Source organism: Quercus lobata, chromosome 5 (genome assembly GCF_001633185.2).
Source record: "Quercus lobata isolate SW786 chromosome 5, ValleyOak3.0 Primary Assembly, whole genome shotgun sequence".
NCBI lineage: Eukaryota > Viridiplantae > Streptophyta > Magnoliopsida > Fagales > Fagaceae > Quercus > Quercus lobata.
This window is the reverse complement of record NC_044908.1, coordinates 28,979,881-28,995,704: the sequence shown is the minus strand read 5'-3', so window position 1 is coordinate 28,995,704 and position 15,824 is coordinate 28,979,881. Positions and strand designations below refer to the sequence as shown.

Sequence of the window (15,824 nt, the reverse complement as noted above, 5' to 3'; positions counted from 1 at the left end):
AATTTAAACATCCCGAAAGGGTAACAAGACTTCAAAAACTTCTCGATAGAGGGATGAGAGGGAAATTTAAGATTTTTAATCTATTACCCTCTATAAATTAATAAATAAATAATAATAGAGTGGTATAAGATAAAAAGAAATTAAAAGATTTTTATTTATTTAAGAAAAAAAGAAGTTGTTATGACAACTTTAAATTGTTTAATGAATAAAGTATATTATTTATCTATGGACCGAACTTTCGTGAGATATAATTTTTCTTATTTAAATTTATAAAACCATTGTTTGCTTTGCCTTTATATGTTTTCATGATGGTCATTATCAATTTTTTTATGAAGCTCAGGCTACAATTCTTAAAAATTAAAAAAAAAAAAAAAATGTCTAAAGATCTTTCTGCAAGTTGATTAACATAATTATAGAAAAATTGGGAAAAAAAAATTCTATCTTATGTCAAGTTAAATAATTTTTTTTTTTTAATTAAAAGGTAATATGAAAACTATTGAAAATAACTCTATCTAATTTTTAAGGATGCTACCAAACATAAGAAAATGAAATAAATTTTCAAAAAATACTACTAACTATAGGAAACTAAGATAGTTTTTCAAAAAATAATATTTGGAAATATGACTAATTTGTTTAGAAAACGTTAATGACAAAACAAACAAACAGAGTGTTAGCAAATATATGACCCAAATTTTAGTTTTTGTTTAAATTATATGTTTTTCTCATATTTAATCAAATAGAAAATAAGGAAGAATGAAAGGATTATCAAATAGTCAGTACATGGCAGGATAACTCATGTACCTTAAATTTGGTTGTCTATCATCCATTTGTTTGATTTAATTGGTGTTGGTTTTAAGTTATGTAATTCTGAAATCTTGATACTAGGGTTTGTAGTAAATTTCATTTTTAAATGGAAGTTAACTCTACTCTTGATGTCAAATATGTATTATTGCACGGTCAATTTATATATATATATATATATATATATATATTCCACCTTTTGTTGTGAAATTGTTATTTGACTTTTAAGAAAAAGTTTTTAATTATATGGTTCAAGTTCAAGAATTGTGTGCCACTTCTTATTTCAGAGAGCCTCTATTGAGCAAATTATGAATAATTAAAATTTTATATCGTTTCAAAAAGTGAATGCATTACTGAAATGAATCTTATGTTCTTCTAGCAATCTTAGAGCCTTTTAAGCATGCACAGTCAGATTCTTTTCAAGCATATAGAAAATGATCCTTGGCTATAAAAATGGAAATGAAAATGACAATGGGGTTTAGGTCAAGGTCAAAACCCCAAAGAAGTACTAAGACACGACTTGCAACTTAACTGCTCTATGGGCTTTTCAATGATTTGAAGGCAAATAAGCATTGTAAAAGTAGATCTATTGAATATGAGGGAATGGGGGCTTCGATAGGTAATGGAGAATTTATGCAAACAAGTCGAGGAGCTTGCTCAAACAATTATAGAAGGTTGAGCACCAAGATGGGGGCAATGGGTTATAAGGGGGTTAATAAAGTGATTTTGGGAGAGAAGTGTAAGAATGTGCAATATCATAGCCCACAACTGTCAATAAGTAAATTGCTTATGGATAGCGTGAGATGTGGGTTTTTTTTTTTTTCTTCTTCGCTGAGAAGTGTGAGATGTGGGTTTAAATTAGCAATGCTTATCATTTAATATTTAAATTAAATTTAACATGGTATATACACAAATAAATGTATATATCATTGATTGATTAATGTATTCTATTAAATCATTCCTAGTTTTTCAAGGATTTATGTCATATTTGTATCATATCATATCTAATGTCCCTTGTTGGTATCAATGCTTCCTTGTCATAATGATATCATACTCTTAAAAAAGGAAAAAACCTAGTTAGATTTTGCAAATGTCATAATGGGGTGGAGTGGGTGATGAGTTAAAGTTCCTCCTGACCTAATATGCTGGCCTAAGATTTTGCATCAATTTAATTTGGAGGCTTGGTTATTGGGAATTTGGTGGCAGAGAAAAAATATGGCATCTTACTGGGTGTATGGTTCTATGTGGTCAATGGTCTCTATGGGATACATACCTATCAAGAAAAAAAAGGGTAAGAATGGGTTCGGACTTCAAATTATGGAAAAATATGGAGCGGTATTCGTTTATGGCATGATGTTTGCATGCTTTAAATGATGAGGTTTGGTTTCTACTATTTTTAGTTCTATGTCTTAGTTGGACATACTAAAATGTTAATTTCAGCTGGTGCAAATTATATCAATAATTTATGTTCTTTAATTTTCTCTATGAAGTTATGTATAGTAATGTATTAACTTGTCTTCCATTTTCCTTTTTTTTTTCAATAGAATTTTATTTATAATTGTAAATTTATATGATCAAGAGCTTTCTATCTTAACTAGTTGGGGCATCTTCAACATCTAGGATTTAAATCAAATTCTACTTTCTTTGACTGTCGAATTATCTATTAAAAAAAAAAAAAAACCTGTCAATTTATATGCTTTTTTCATCTCCATGTGACTATATGACCCATTATTAATTAATCACTGTATAGCTTGATTATTGCTTATTTTTTCTTGGCATGAATTTAAATATTTTAGAGCATTATTTCATTTTTTGCTTCTGTAGCTTATGCTTTACTCATATATATGAATATATTGTTTGTCAAATTCCAGCATCTTGAATTTTAGACATCAGACTATCTTTGTTATTTATTGCATATGGAGCTTATGTTTTCATACCTAGTTCAATAAATTACTAAAGTACTCTTACTAGTTACTATGTTGTATGGCAAAAGTGTCATAGGTATAGGTAAGGCAAAAGTGCTTGAAATGGGAATAACATAAGTATGACACCCGAAATAAAGTATATACACTTTCTTGATTTCAACCTTATATATATAAACACAGTTTGAAAAAATTCAGTCTAATTAAAAACTTTTAGAATTAAGAAATTTGTTTCTATCTAATTAAACCCATGCGAAAATGGATAAAGACGGAATCATAGAAACTGGGTTTTGTCTTTTGTGGAACCATTGTGTAAAAACTCAGTATTTCTTGCAGGAAATGAGTTAAAAAAATCAAGGGATTAAACAATAAATGGAAATAGGAGTAAAAGTAAAAGTAAAGGGAGAGAGAGAGAGAGAGAGAGAGAGAGAGAGAGAGAGAGAGAGAGAGAGAGAGAGAGAGAGAGAGAGAGAGAGAGAGCTGTGTCTGTGCAAGAAAGCGAGAAATACGGAACCATGTGAGTCACTATCTTCAATATATATATAAAAGCATAAACCTCATGCAGAAGTACAGAAGGTCCTGCCAAGTGGCGCTCTAATCTTGCATTTAGCCTTTTCTTTACATCTTTTATTACATTTTTTTTTTAATTGTTACCCAAAAATTCATATTAACTTATTTTACTGTTATCTCATTAATGTCTCATTAATTGACTAAGCTTACACCACGCATTTCTCTATTCTTCTTTCTTCATATCTTTTAGCATACCCACCATTTTAGTATTTTTAAAAAAAGCAAAAAGTAATAATAATTAAAGACTAATAGTAATAATTAACTAGATAAGGCCTTGAAGAGAGATAGAGAGACACAAAAATGTTGTGAATTGTTAAATAAAATGCACTATTTCACTATATATTACCAAAATAAAAGACCTGAGACTAACAAAACATTTGAAAAAGAGAGAAAGGGGAATCCAAGGGGTCCCCACCTCTATTATACAGGTCTCCTACTACCATCAAGATGCCAAAATCCCTATAGGTAATTTTTTTTTTCTTTTTTCTTTTAAATTAGGGGCTTAAATATGATTTAGATAATTTGGTTAGATAGTTTTTGTTTTGGGTATATAAGTAGAGAGAATATTTGGTGTGCAATGTAAAATTATATTCTAACATGGTTTAATTTTAAATCATCCACAAAATATATGCATACACACTTGTCCATATCATGTTTTAATATCACACTATCGATGAGTAAAAGACAATGAAAGAGTTGGGCATACTTTCATTTCATGGTATGAAATATGTGAATACAACACAAATTAGTTGATTTTCATGCTCCCGTTATTCTTTTGCATTTATCTTTGGTTTCATGATTTTTTTTTTTTTTTTTAAATCTTACCTTGAGAAGACTACAAATATGCAATGAAACTGCTAAACTAATTTTTAATTTCTCAAAATGTATATATTTCATTACTCTAATTTAGTTTAATTTTTCTTATAATATATGTAAAACATTATTCAAAACCGTTTTACATAAAATATCAAAAACCTCAAGTTGGAGAGTATGAGGTTGTGCCATGTGGCGCATACCTTGAACTTCTCTTTATTTAGTTTTCTACCTCAACAAAATTTGCATTTATATTAAAGTATTAGTTCATTGAATTAGCCAATAGAGTAAATGCATATATTAATTATCAATTGTTGTGCATTAATTATTTATATTAAATGAATTTATATGATTATTTTTATAAACTCTATATAGAAAATAATTTTTAGTTGGAATAATAATAATAAATTTAGAATGTGACATTCTTACTTATGTTTAGTTGCTTTGACAACAAATGTCACAAAAGTCATAAAAAATTAAATATTTCTGAATTCACTAAAATTAAACTTAATCCTTTAAATTTCCTAACTCCTTTGTGTGTGCGCGCATGCGCGTATATGTGTGTATGAAACTAACACTATAATATGTATTCTATGTAGTTAGAAAGATTACTAATATAATAAATATGTTTATTTTGTTATATTAATTATTTTAAGCATAATGAAATTTTAATATCATTTTTCTAAGATTTATATGAGAAACAATTGGTTTTTTTATGTGAGAAACAATTGATTTGAAATATGACATTTTTATTCTCAAAAAAAAAGGAAAAAGAAATATGACATTTTTACTCAAATTTAGTTGTTTTTGCAACAATTGAAACCATGTCCGACAAAAAGAGGGAAAAATTTTTAGTAACACACAATCAAGAATGTAAAAATATAAATATATATATAAAGGATGTATGCATTTTTTATTAGGCATGAAACATGCATGTCTATCTATATTAGCTACTACATCATGCAATTTTCAATTTGTAAACACATATATATAGTATGATCAAATCACTATATTACTCTTAGTTTATTTCTATTTTGTCTATATATAAATTAACTAAAGATTACAATTTTTTACAAAGAAATTTATTGAAATATCTTTTTTATACATCGATAGTTGAGAGTGGGAATCTGAATCCTTTCTATTGGAAATTGAGGTGTCAATCAGTTAAGTTACATGATTTTTGGTAAAACTTATCGAAATATTGGAGAAAACTAATATTAAGTTGCACCGCACATTGTGCAGGATCTCAACTAGCTTGTGATAAAATCTCGGCCTCTCTCTTTCGCACTCACTCGCTATACTCTAGTCTATATTTCTAGTACTACTACTAGTGACTAGCCCTTACTAACCCAGAGTCCCATTTCTTCACATGCTGCTACTACATCTTCATCAAGAACTTCACGCATATATTCATGCATATATATATAGAACTCTTTCTTTTCACCAGCTTCGTCTCTTTTATTTACTTTTTCATTTCTTGAATCCTTCTTCACGTTTACACTTCTAGAGCCCCTCCACTCTCCACCAACTTCCTTTTTAGATTGTAAAATCTCTTCTTTACAATCTTTTCGTTCCATTTCTTATTGAGCCGTACGTAGATCAGAAGAACAGTACCATCGATCTTACGGTAATGATTCTGAATCTTTTCTTTAATGGTTTTTTCCTAATTGAAACATATTTATTGTGTTGTTCATTCAGCCATGCATATAAATAAAGTGTTTCTTGTTTGTGTTGTTCATTGTTTTTCATAACTAATATGTATTGCTTGTTAAATATATATGCTTTTTTTATGTATCTATTGCTTACTAAATTTCTCTTGCTCTTGCTTTTCTTGCAGGCCATGGATAGGTCTATTGTCCGAATTCACCAAACAAATTTAAGCAACCTCTACTTAGTGAGATTCGGCCGATGTCGCATGTTGACCATGGTCACTCGCTCGCTGGCGATGGTGACAGATTGGTTGAGGGTGTTCTACTTCATAACCGATTACTACGTGCACCATGGCCGCAACCAACGTGGAATTGTGAGCTTGCAGGCACGCATGACCGATCATATGGTGCATACTCTACATATATGCATAGACCCACCTTGTCTCATATTCCAGATACAAAATGCACCATCAATTCCTTGATCCCATGTTCGTTTTCTAGCTGCTTGGCATTTTACATTTGTTGGAGTAAACAACATTTCTGTCATTTGACGGTTGCTATTAATTCAATATGATATGAATATATCGAATAGGGTAGCACTTTTTGAGTTGGTGGGGGAGTATTATCGAGGGTTGTAAGAGCACATGTACGAAGAATTATACCGGGAGTTGCCCCAAGGCATGGTTTTGCTTTGAACTAGCTTGATTTTTATACAACTTTGCCAATAGTATCAATTAGGATTTTATGTGCTTCATTGTTTTTCTTTTTTTGTTAGTACTTAGCACCTTTAAGAAGTATACGGTTGGGAGGAAAATCCTCTTGAAATGCACGTAATGAGATAGCATCTAATGTCATTCAAATTTCAATCGTTTTAACATGGTTATCATTTGCTAGGAATATTGTGGAGGATTTGTAGCTGTAGATGCTTTGCATCATGATCGTTTACATATTAATGAATGAGTGATCCATTTGTTCTCAAAAAAAAAAAAAAAGTAACTTCTTATCACTAATAGCATCTAACCCAACTCACATGGGTCAATTTGGGCACTTTTGTAATTAGACTTAATTTACCAATTTCATTCCAACTAATCCACAAAATACAAAAATAAATTAAACTAACAATTGTTTTTAATAAAAAATAAAAACAAAAAACTAACAAAATTTAAAATAAGTCTCAAAATCCAAAATAAATAAACCTAACAAATTTAGTTTCAATATGATACATAACCTAATATATCAAAGCTAACAATGAGAACAACCACAAGTTCCAATTAATAACCAAATAACACTTACAGCCAAATTAACAACAAAATTGTAATCAGCGTTGGTTATTGTAATCACCCTGTTGCATATACAATTGCCATGAGTGGGGCATTTTCAGATAATCCTATGGAACTAGCTAGGAACACTCCATGGTAATTGCTCAGGCATTGGTGAGAGCTAGAATTGGGGTCTATGATGATAACCATTCTGTAATGACCAAGAACAGGAGTTACTGTCTGATGACAAATTGTTGCCCTGCCTAATAATAGGAAGCCTAGGGTAATCAAGTTGAGGTAAAAGCCTCCAATGTGGGATCATACCATCTGAAGACAAAATGAAAGTGTTGTTACTTTCCTCCGAATTACCGGGCATGCATAAATCAACCAAGGAAGAGGTCAATGCACTATGGCCTATTGAGAAAGTGCTTTCTTCACTACTCTCTTTCCAGAGTTCTGAGAAAGTGCTGCATTCTTCGCCCTTCTCCTTTTCCAGTCTTGTCTCATATAGCTGGAAAGAGTGTTCAGACCTTGAATGCGTCCTGAGTTCTGAATAGGTCCCGATAAAATCACACATCTCAAAGAACAACTCCTTGCTTTGGAATTCATGAATTTAATAGCAGGCTCTACTATAAAGTATCCATAAATCTCTCCCCAACAAAGAGGAGAGACTACCTTTGTTTGCAACGAGATTTCACAAGGGTCTAGTGCCCTTGAGGAATGTGGAATAAATGAATTACATAACTGGCGTGCCAGTAGTTGGTGTTGCAAATGTAAGTCCGGCAGCCCTTCCCATGGGAGGTACACTCGAAGAGAATAGCATTATGAGGGTGCTCCATGCAGATTGGGCATCTAGCTTCTTCACATTCTTTCACATCATTGACTGATCCCAACTTTTCTTCTGGTATACCTTGTTCCATGCTCAGGGCACTAAAATCTGCACACAAGGAAAGCCTTCTTCTATCCCTTGGCATTTTGGAAGTCAAGCTTTTACCTCCAGAGCTAATACATAACTGCACATCAGAACAGTGAGCATCTTAATATCAAACCAGTAGTCTATCGCTACGATTCATCAATTCTTAAATGAGTTAAAATTACACTAGTTTACGCTATTTGCAAGAAATCTCCTTTAAATAAGCAATAACAGTGCATTGCAGAACAATCATCTACAACTAATTATCAACACAACACACAACAAAGCACATACAACCTGAATTTAAATTTTTTTTTTTTTTTAAATGACAGGGCAAAGTCCAACAAAGCCACAGTCCATACAAATCAATAAGATAGCAAAAGTAAAGCACTAGCCACAAGAACTTTTCTCTTTTTTTCCTTTTCATTGTAAAAAAACTCTAAATTCTAAACATTATTTGAAGTTTCTTCAGACACTCTAAAATCACAAACAATCACCAACACCGAAAATTCCATAAATTTTTTTTTTTTTGGGCGTGGGGGGAATATATATAAACTGAATTACTAAAAGTTATCATATCAACCACATATGATTGTCTCCAAAAATCATAATATGTTATGGGTTGACATGGTATTGCATGGTACAATCCAAAGTTGGCAGCAGTTGATTGAGATTAGAACTGTTACAACATGATCCATTGGGATATTAGTTTACAGGTTTTATTTTAGAATAATACAATCGAGATCCATTGACTAATCTTGCAAAACAAACAATGTAATAAAGATAATTATATCGACATCGGGGAGATTAACAGCAGTTAAAAAAAAAAGGATCTCAAATACACAAAAAATTAAAAGAAAAATACAACAAAATAAAAAGAAAAAACCACTCCATTTTGCTACACATACCTTAAATGTGAACATAAGTGATCCAACCACCTTAAGGTGGTAACTAGCAAGAGAAGGATCCCAAAGTATTCGCATGAGAGAATTGGTCGCAACCTAGAGCCACAGAAATTAATATAACAAGCAAAAATAAACAAAGTCATATGTCAGGTTGATGCACTACCGTGGGTTAATAATCTTCAGGTGTTGCAAGAGATGGCCACAGATCCATAGGCAGATCATCCAAGGACTGAACATGACCTGAATCACTGGTAGCACAGGCTACATCTCCATGCAACCCCAGCAAACTTGGCTGATTTTTTTTATGCACATGAGGATCCAGAGCACCCATAATTCCAAGGATCTAAACAAGAACAACCTTTGTACAAAAAAAATGTTGTACGGGATACAACTCAGAAGTCTAAGTCGTAAGTAGATCCCTTCAGTGCTTCCTGTCTGGTAGACCATGCTAACTCACCATTCAAGTAGCTGCGGATACTCATTTTATGGAATTATAACATACCTGACAAATTTATACGACCAAGTTATCTCAATCAAATATATAGTAGATTACAGTTTGAGCAGAAGAATCACATAGTGATAACATTAATCCAGATTAAATCATTAAAGTTACACAGATCAATTCCAGTTGCAAAAATCCAATAGTGTATGAAATTATGAATTGAAAATTTCTCCAATATTGGAGTAAATTCGAGTTGTAGCAATTGTTAAGCACAGCATGGTATGACTCTTGCACACAATGGCATAAATTTTCTCTGCTATGAACTTTGTTGCATGATCAAGGAAGCAGGTAATGATATAAGGAGAGATGAAATGGGGCGTGAATTCACCAAAGTGTCATCAAGTTCTTGAACTTGATTGTAGTTGTCAGTTTTCATTTTCGAAAGCCCCCTAAAAAGGTAAATATCAAACCCCCCCCAAAACACAAAAAAAAGGGGTCTCCCACCAGGTTATTTTAAAGAGTTTTCAGTCTACTTTTTTCCAAGCAAGTTCAGCCACTATGTAACTTAAAATAGATAGAAGGATAAAGAACAATTAGCCTTGTCCACCATGTAACCTCAGCTTAAGAAAAGGAGGAAGAAAATCTTCTGCTTTTTGGCACCTTTATCTTCTTTTTTCTTTTCCATTTCTTTTTTTTTTATTAAATCTTTTATTAAAAAAATAAGTTAAGAAAGTCTACTAAAGAGCAAAACGAGGAATTTAATTAAGTGCGAAGAATACTTAACAAGTAAACAAAATATTATCAAAAAGGAAGGAGAAAAAACACTGACGCACATATTTCTTAAGTCTTAAACTGTATTAAAAAAAATGTTTCAGAAGTTTTGGTTCAGTAGAAAGGTTTGTTTGGAAAGAAAAAAATTCAGAGACTGAAGGGTCATCCCCTTGTTTCTCCTGTTGAGCATTTGAAGAGAAAGGAATGCAAAAACCTTTGGAAGGATGCGAGCTTTTAGCAGCATAGCTGAAGTTTCTGTTTTTATGGACCTTATATGCGTGGGAATTAGCTATCAAAGTAAATAGGGATGAGAAAGACCAGATTTCAGAAGAATATTGAAATACTACCATTACCTATCAGAAATTATCAAAAAAGTATGAGAAAGACTTGCTTTGAACAGAGTAGTATTTCAATTATGGTAGATCCTAGCAGAGGTCCAACACAACTGATCTTCCTCGTCCCTATTAACTATAATGGAGTAGAGAATACCAAGAAACAAGTGCAAACTCACCACCTCCCAATCATTAACAAGTTCAGTAAACGAAATATCCCAGTTGAAAACTACATCATGCAAAAGCCTCTTTATCTATCTATACAATACATTGGAAAGGCATCCTTCAAGATTGTATCCCCACACCATAAGCCAAGCCAAAACCAAACTTATAGGCCATTAAATAACTAACTAAGCTACAAGCTACGATTACCTCCAAATTAACTTCTATTTAAAGTGAAATTAATTTTAGGAAGATATTCCCCTACATAGTTCATTATGCAAAAAATAATTTTCCTTCCACCTGCAACCTTAAGCACAAAATAGCCAATGAGCACCAACTCAAATAGCATCACCTCCCCTGAAAGTTCAGAATGAAGGGTGAGATAATGAGTACAAAGTGCATGTTTCACTTACCCCCCCCCCCCAAAAAAAAGCACCAAATGATTTTACATGGTGTGACCCATTCCCATTACACTTCCAAAGAGTTGCCCATGAGAGCCCCTCACTATTTTTTTTTTTATTTTTTTTTTTTATAAGTAATGAAAATATTTTATTGGATATAAAACAAACCTAGTACACTGGCGGTGTACTAAGAGAGAAGTACAATCAATTCAAAGTACAATGATCAAACAAATGTAAGAGAGAAAAACAAGGTGGAGATAGAAAGCAGCACTCTAATCCAACAAACTATGGAGAAAAAAGGCTAATTTCTAAGATACTCTGTTCACATCCCTCGAAACTTTTGGAATTCCGCTCTTGCTAAAGACACCACATAATGCAATGTGGGACAGCCAGCCAAAAAGAAAATTTTCTATGCTTGCCAAAAGACCCTTGCCAAGCAGCAAACATATCAATGACTTTCATTGGTATAACCCAGTGGAGGACAAATAAACAAAACACCATAGTCCACAACTCCAAAGCTATAGGACAATGAAGGAACAGGTGATCCACAGTCTCCCCACAGTTTTTTGCATATGCAGCACCAATCCAAGATCAACATACCTCTATTCCAGAGATTATCTATAGATAAGATCTTCCCTAGAGCAGAAGTCCAAGAGAAGAAAGCTACCCTAGATGGGACCTTTGAGCGCCACACCATCTTCCATGGGAACAAATTGCCATTAGTTGAGGATAGGGAATAATCAGAGCTTGACAATACGAGAGCCCCTCACTATTTAAAATCAGAACTTGACTTATTTCTATATCACAAAGAAATATCAATATCAATGAAAGCATGTCTTCAACAGATTGCATAGGATTTTGCTTCAAAGACACGTCTTAAACAGTGTCTTGCATAGGATTTCACAGTCAGACATTAATGACACCAAGGCACAAACCTGCACCCAAGTGCCCTCTGTGCTACCTAGACACATCCGAAGCCCTCATATGCTATTTGCATGAATCTGCGATACGTAGACACACCCAAAGCCCTTGTATGTGATTTGCATAAATATTAACGATTGTAATTGAGCTGATCAATCGAAGAGAGTAACAAAAATGATAAAGAAAAGATGCTCAAATTTAACATGAATAACCAATGAATTGAAATCTAAATATCACTTTGCAATGAATTTCAACAAGATGCTTCTCATGGAACAAATCTTACATCCACAATTTCACACCATCCATATTAAACACTGCCTCACAACTAGATAAAAACTATCTTCAAATAAATTAAATATCATAAAGAACCTTAAGAAAAGTGTCACATGCCCAGTGCTCTGCACAACTTGACCAAGAGTAACAACAGCCACTTCACGTTTTGTGATAGCTGCTCCATCCAATAAAGCTTCAACAATTAAAGGCATATGTTCAGGAATGTATTGTCTCGTTAAATAACCACCCTATACAAAAAGAAAAACCAACAATATATAAATTTAATAATAATAATAATGAAAGAGAGAAAAAAAAAAATGCCGTCAATTATAGTCAAACACATGAGGACTCGTCAACAAACATGATGAACAATAACTATCAGTATACCATAATGAAATTTTGAAAAATTTAAGATCCAGTGAACAAAAAAAATCTCAAAAAAAATATAATGAGGTATACAGATGATTAGAATCAAGGCAATTTCCAGTCTGGTTGACCCTTTAAACTGTTTTGACAGATGAAGATTCAACAAGATTGAACCAGCAATTCTTGGTTGATCTGGTAAAATGGTTGCAATTCTATCAAACCAATTTAATTTTTGAAAATATTTATTAAAAAATCACATTTTTATATTTTATTCCTCAAAAGCTCACATAATCACGTATTTTATGAATTTAAACATAAAACTTACATAGTTGATATATTTAATTTAAGAAATCAACGGATAATTGAGGGGAATCAAATATCTATTCCGAATCTCAAGTTTCTTTTCTTGAAAACTCTCTTCAATTACTTATAAAAAAAAGTACAAGAATAATTATCTTCAGTGTCAAGCTTGTAGGGCATGTTTTGTGATGAAACAAAGTGTAGAAAAGATGTGCCAGTAGAAATCAAATAAAATAAGGCATCCAAACTACACACGTAATCAGACAATCTAGGAAGAATAGAACATAGCTCACCACTCTAGTAAGATCCCCAACAGTTACAAGAACTCCGCGTATAATGCAATTATTCACATTGACCCCGGTGCCCTCAAGAAGCCTAGCCACAAGTGCCTGAACAATAAAATCCGTTCCTTAAGAGATTGGATACAAAAAGAATAACAGATCTTGATGAATGTCATAATAGCTAAATGACTTATTAAACCTTGTGTATTGGAACAATGTATGGAAGTATTAGTCTCTCACATTTCCGTATTAGACAGTCTAGTAGCTTGCACTTTCTTCTCTGCATTTTCTATCTGCACTGCTACACAAAGAAAGAGAATTCAACATCCGATACTTTGATAGCTTAGATATATTAATATAGAAATTCTTCATTCTAGATTTATTTTATAGTAGAATCTAGAATACTTAAGGCAGATATTAATAACAAAAGTAAATTCAAATCACCTCTGTTCCAGATATGTCAACAATTGTATGAGACGGCAAAAAAGTGCTGGAAGAACACTGGAATTTTACTGATAACCTCCCAGTAGCAGAAATCATAGAGTCTCAGACATCAAAATCCTGCAAAGACAGTAACATCTTAATATTTATAAGATGCAACAAAATGGAGTTCCAAGATTGGATGGAAGAATATATATTTCACATTATTCTCCTCCAGAAATATGAATATGCCCTTTACTTTACAATAGGAGAAAGGAGGATTTACCAACAAAGAAAAAAAAAGGGATATATGAGGTAAAGCCACCAAGAAAAGCAACTCAAGACAAGCTGGAACTATATTCCAGATATTTGGCAGTTGCTTCCCAAACCAATTCCTCCATGCAAAAAGAAGAGAGAAAACAGTCTTCGGCAAAATCCATTGGACCCCAAACACCTAAAAAACTTCATTCCATAAAGCATGAGAAAACTTACAATGAAGTAAAAGATGGTCTACCAATTCCCCATCACACCAACACAAGCAACACCAATTAACTAGGGACTCACCTCTCTTAACAAGTTTTATCAGATTTCACAAGCTGCTCTACCAGTGTGTCATCAACTCAATTAATAAGATGATACTTTTGAACAATAGATCACAAACCAAAGCAAAGGTGGTAAAACTCCAATGCTGAACACCTGAAGTCCCATTTCTCCTGCAGCTTTTGGATACGCAAAGACTTGCGATAGAAAGCTTCAAAATTTCCAATTTTATCAACCTTTTATGTTTTATCAGAAAAGGAATGGAAACAGTAACTGTCACCGGTAACTTTTTTTTTTTTTTTGGATAGATAAGAAAGAAAATATTATTAAAAAAGGAATAGAAGGAAAAATACATAGAGTTCACAATAGTGAACAAAGAGCAAACAGAAACAAATAGGAACAAACAGTCATTAAACTATTCTAAGAGATAAAAGAAAATCCATAAGAGCAGAACAATCCAAGAAACCCCAACACTGAGACCAATCAAAGAGAGTCCGTTGGCACAAATCTAACAACTGAGCTAGAGATTTCTCAGTATCCTTAAAAGAATGTCAATTACGTTCAGTCCAAATAGTCCACATCAAACAGCCTGGAACCAAATTCCAAATATTGGAATTATGTTTCCCAAACTAATGATACCAACAAAATAATAAGTTTGCAGTTGAACCTGGCATAACCCAATCAATCCTAAACAATTGAAGCATATACATCCACATAGAATGAGCTACTGGACAGAAAATCAGCAGGTGACCCATAGATTCTTCATTAAAAAAATGATTCAACAAAGGGCAACCACGAAGCATAAGGTTACCCAAAATTAGAATCTGGCCATGAGCTGCCACCAGTAACCACCTACATTTGCCCCAGAAGCTACAAGTTCCCCCTAATAACCAATTATTATTACAAAACCCCATGTTATATCAAAGCAAGATCGAAAACTGAAATTTCATCAACCAAAAATAAATATATTAAAATGTGAAATAAACACAGTACTTGATTGAAATCAAAAGCAAGAACAGGCATTCTATACTAAAATCAATTGAAATTGGATTACCCAACGCAACTAACCCTACTCCCAACTAATTGGGACCAGTTAAATCAATCCATTAACACCACTACGCTCTATCTAGGGCCACATCTCTAAACACTAAGCTCAGGACAATATGTTCTGTTTGTGGGAATGACTGCTCAAAGAATTCACTCTTTTTCTGATAAGTATGATCACACTCAAACAATCAACGTAAATCTGCCAAATTCCAGCTACAGGCCAAGACACAGGTGAAAGAGACAGCTGTAGGCTCAAGGGTAAGAAATAAAGAGAGCAATGACAAAAGATAGAGAACAGAGTGATAAAGGACAACGGATTTTCAAAGGGGATGTGTGTTTGGGAAACGAAAAAAAGGACAAAAAGATATAAACTGAGGCTTCAACACGTAGGGTTGCATGGAAATGGTATCAGCACCCAGGGCCGGCTGAACCTCTAGGCGTCTTAGACGGCCACCTAAGGCCCCCACTTGTAAGAGGCCTCCAAGTAGTAATAATATAGTACATAATATTGTGTTCTCATTTGATGAAAAAAAAAAAAAAAAAAAAAACATAGTATATAATATTGTGTTCTCATTTGAAGAAGAAAAAAAAAAAAAAAAAATGTTTCTCACATTTAAGTCACCATATCTTTAGGTTGCAGAAGAAAAGAGGCCCGTTTCTCATTTGAGGAGAAAAAAAAAAAAAAAAAAAGGGGGGCCGTTTCTCACTGAAGTGACATGAATGCAATCACCGTATC

General features: G+C 32.8%; 1 protein-coding gene across 8 annotated transcripts; it reads right to left on the bottom strand.

The window, feature by feature from the left end:
• Positions 1-6,959: 6,959 nt before the first annotated feature.
• LOC115991800 (serine/threonine-protein kinase TOR-like) lies at positions 6,960-15,522 on the bottom strand. 8 transcript variants are annotated; one of them, XR_004092338.1, is made up of 9 exons: positions 14,066-15,513; positions 13,788-13,963; positions 13,526-13,642; positions 13,281-13,379; positions 13,094-13,189; positions 12,231-12,382; positions 8,996-9,334; positions 8,836-8,928; positions 6,960-8,027 (listed from the first exon to the last, which is right to left on the bottom strand). XR_004092338.1 is itself a non-coding variant. In XM_031115728.1 (6 exons), the coding sequence occupies exons 3-6, from the start codon at positions 13,365-13,367 to the stop codon at positions 9,316-9,318; spliced, it is 354 nt and encodes a 117-aa protein (XP_030971588.1). In that variant the 5' UTR covers positions 13,368-13,382; positions 13,526-13,642; positions 13,788-15,522; the 3' UTR covers positions 9,147-9,315. The 8 variants fall into 8 exon arrangements, 3 of the variants coding, with proteins under 3 accessions (XP_030971588.1, XP_030971587.1, XP_030971589.1); XR_004092339.1 differs by having other exon boundaries at positions 13,788-13,955; XR_004092337.1 differs by having other exon boundaries at positions 13,322-13,382; positions 13,788-15,512.
• Between the last annotated feature and the right edge of the window lie 302 nt (positions 15,523-15,824).